This window comes from Pediculus humanus, genomic scaffold (assembly GCF_000006295.1).
Source record: "Pediculus humanus corporis 1103172107806 genomic scaffold, whole genome shotgun sequence".
Lineage (NCBI taxonomy): Eukaryota > Metazoa > Arthropoda > Insecta > Psocodea > Pediculidae > Pediculus > Pediculus humanus.
The window spans coordinates 1-1,668 of NW_002987396.1; the positions used below are offsets into that span (position 1 = coordinate 1).

The 1,668-nt window shown below is 44.3% G+C and overlaps 1 protein-coding gene across 1 annotated transcript; it reads right to left on the reverse strand.

The window, feature by feature from the left end:
• Window positions 1-11: 11 nt before the first annotated feature.
• Window positions 12-1,668, reverse strand: Phum_PHUM372500 (uncharacterized protein; the record flags this gene model as incomplete). The annotated part of the gene is made up of 1 exon (XM_002428219.1): window positions 12-1,668. A coding segment is annotated over one exon (1,657 nt), but the record flags the coding sequence as incomplete, so codon positions are not given.

Consider the following 1,668-nt stretch of genomic DNA (forward strand, 5'->3'; position numbering starts at 1 on the left):
TTTCCAGTGACTACATCTGGATATTCTGTTCCTCGATGTGGTTCATCGTGATCTAATGGACTACCATGAGGATGTTCTGCGTCATGTACTGGTCTGCCAGTAACTCCTTCTGGGTAATCTGTTCCATGGTGTGGTTCATCATCTTCTGGTTTGCCACTCTGTGGATATTTTGAATCAAATACAGGTCTTCCAGTTAATCCTTCTGGGTAATCAGTTTCATGGTGTGGTTCATTGTGATCTAATGGACTACCATGCGGATGCTCGGTGTCATGAACTGGTCTACCAGTAACTCCTTCTGGGTAATCTGTTCCATGGTGTGGTTCATCATCTTCTGGTTTGCCACTCTGTGGATATTTTGAATCAAATACAGGTCTTCCAGTTAATCCTTCTGGGTAATCAGTTTCACGGTGTGGTTCATTGTGATCTAATGGACTACCATGAGGACGCTCTGTATCATGTACTGGTCTGCCAGTAACTCCTTCCGGATAATCTGTCCCACGGTGTGGTTCATCATCTTCCGTATTGCCACTCTGTGGATATTTTGGATGGTGAACTGGTCTGCCGGTGACTCCTTCTGGGTAATCTGTTCCACGATGTAGGTCATCTTGACCTGGTGACGTACCATGAGGATGCTCTGTGTCATGTATAGGTTTTCCAGTTACTCCTTCTGGGTAATCGGTTCCACGATGTGGTTCATCGTGCTCCGCTGTACTTCCTTGTGGATACTTTGAATCAAATCCTGGTCTTTCAGTTAATTCTTCTGGATAATCTGTTCCACGGTGTGGTTCATCATCTTCCGGTGTACTTCCCAGAGGATGTTTTGAATCGTGTACTGGTCTACCGGTGATTCCTTCTGGGTAAACTGTTCCACGGTGTGGTTCACTATCATCTGGTGTACTTCCTTGTGGATACTTTGAATCAAGTACTGGTCTTCCACTAACTCCTTCCGGATACTCAGATCCACGATGTGGTTCATCGTGATCTAATGGACTACCATGAGGATGTTCTTTGTCATGTGTTGGTCTTCCAGTAACTCCTTCTGGATATTCAGTTCCACTATATGGTTCATCGTGATCTAATGGACTACCATGAGGATGTTCTTTGTCATGTGTTGGTCTTCCACTAACTCCTTCCGGATACTCAGATCCACGATGTGGTTCATCGTGATCTAATGGACTACCATGAGGATGTTCTTTGTCATGTGTTGGTCTTCCAGTAACTCCTTCTGGATATTCAGTTCCACTATATGATTCATCGTGATCTAATGGACTACCATGAGGATGTTCTGTGTCAAGTGTTGGTCTTCCAGTAAAACTTTCTGGATAATCTGTTCCACGGTGCGACTCAGCATCTTCCGGTGTACTTCCATGAGGATACTTTGAATCAAATTCTGGTCTTCCAGTAACTTCTTCGGGATATTCAGTTCCACGGTGTGGCTCATCTTGACCTGGTAAATTGCCATGAGGATATTTTGAATCCAATACTGGTCTTCCAGTTATTCCTTCTGGATACTCGGTTACACGGTGTGGTTCATCGTGTTCCGGTGTACTTCCATGAAGATGTTCTGTGTCATATACTGGTCTCCCGGTGACTTCTTCTGGATAATCTGTTCCATTATGTAGTTCATCTTGACCTGGTGAACTACCATGAGGATGTTCTTTGTCATGT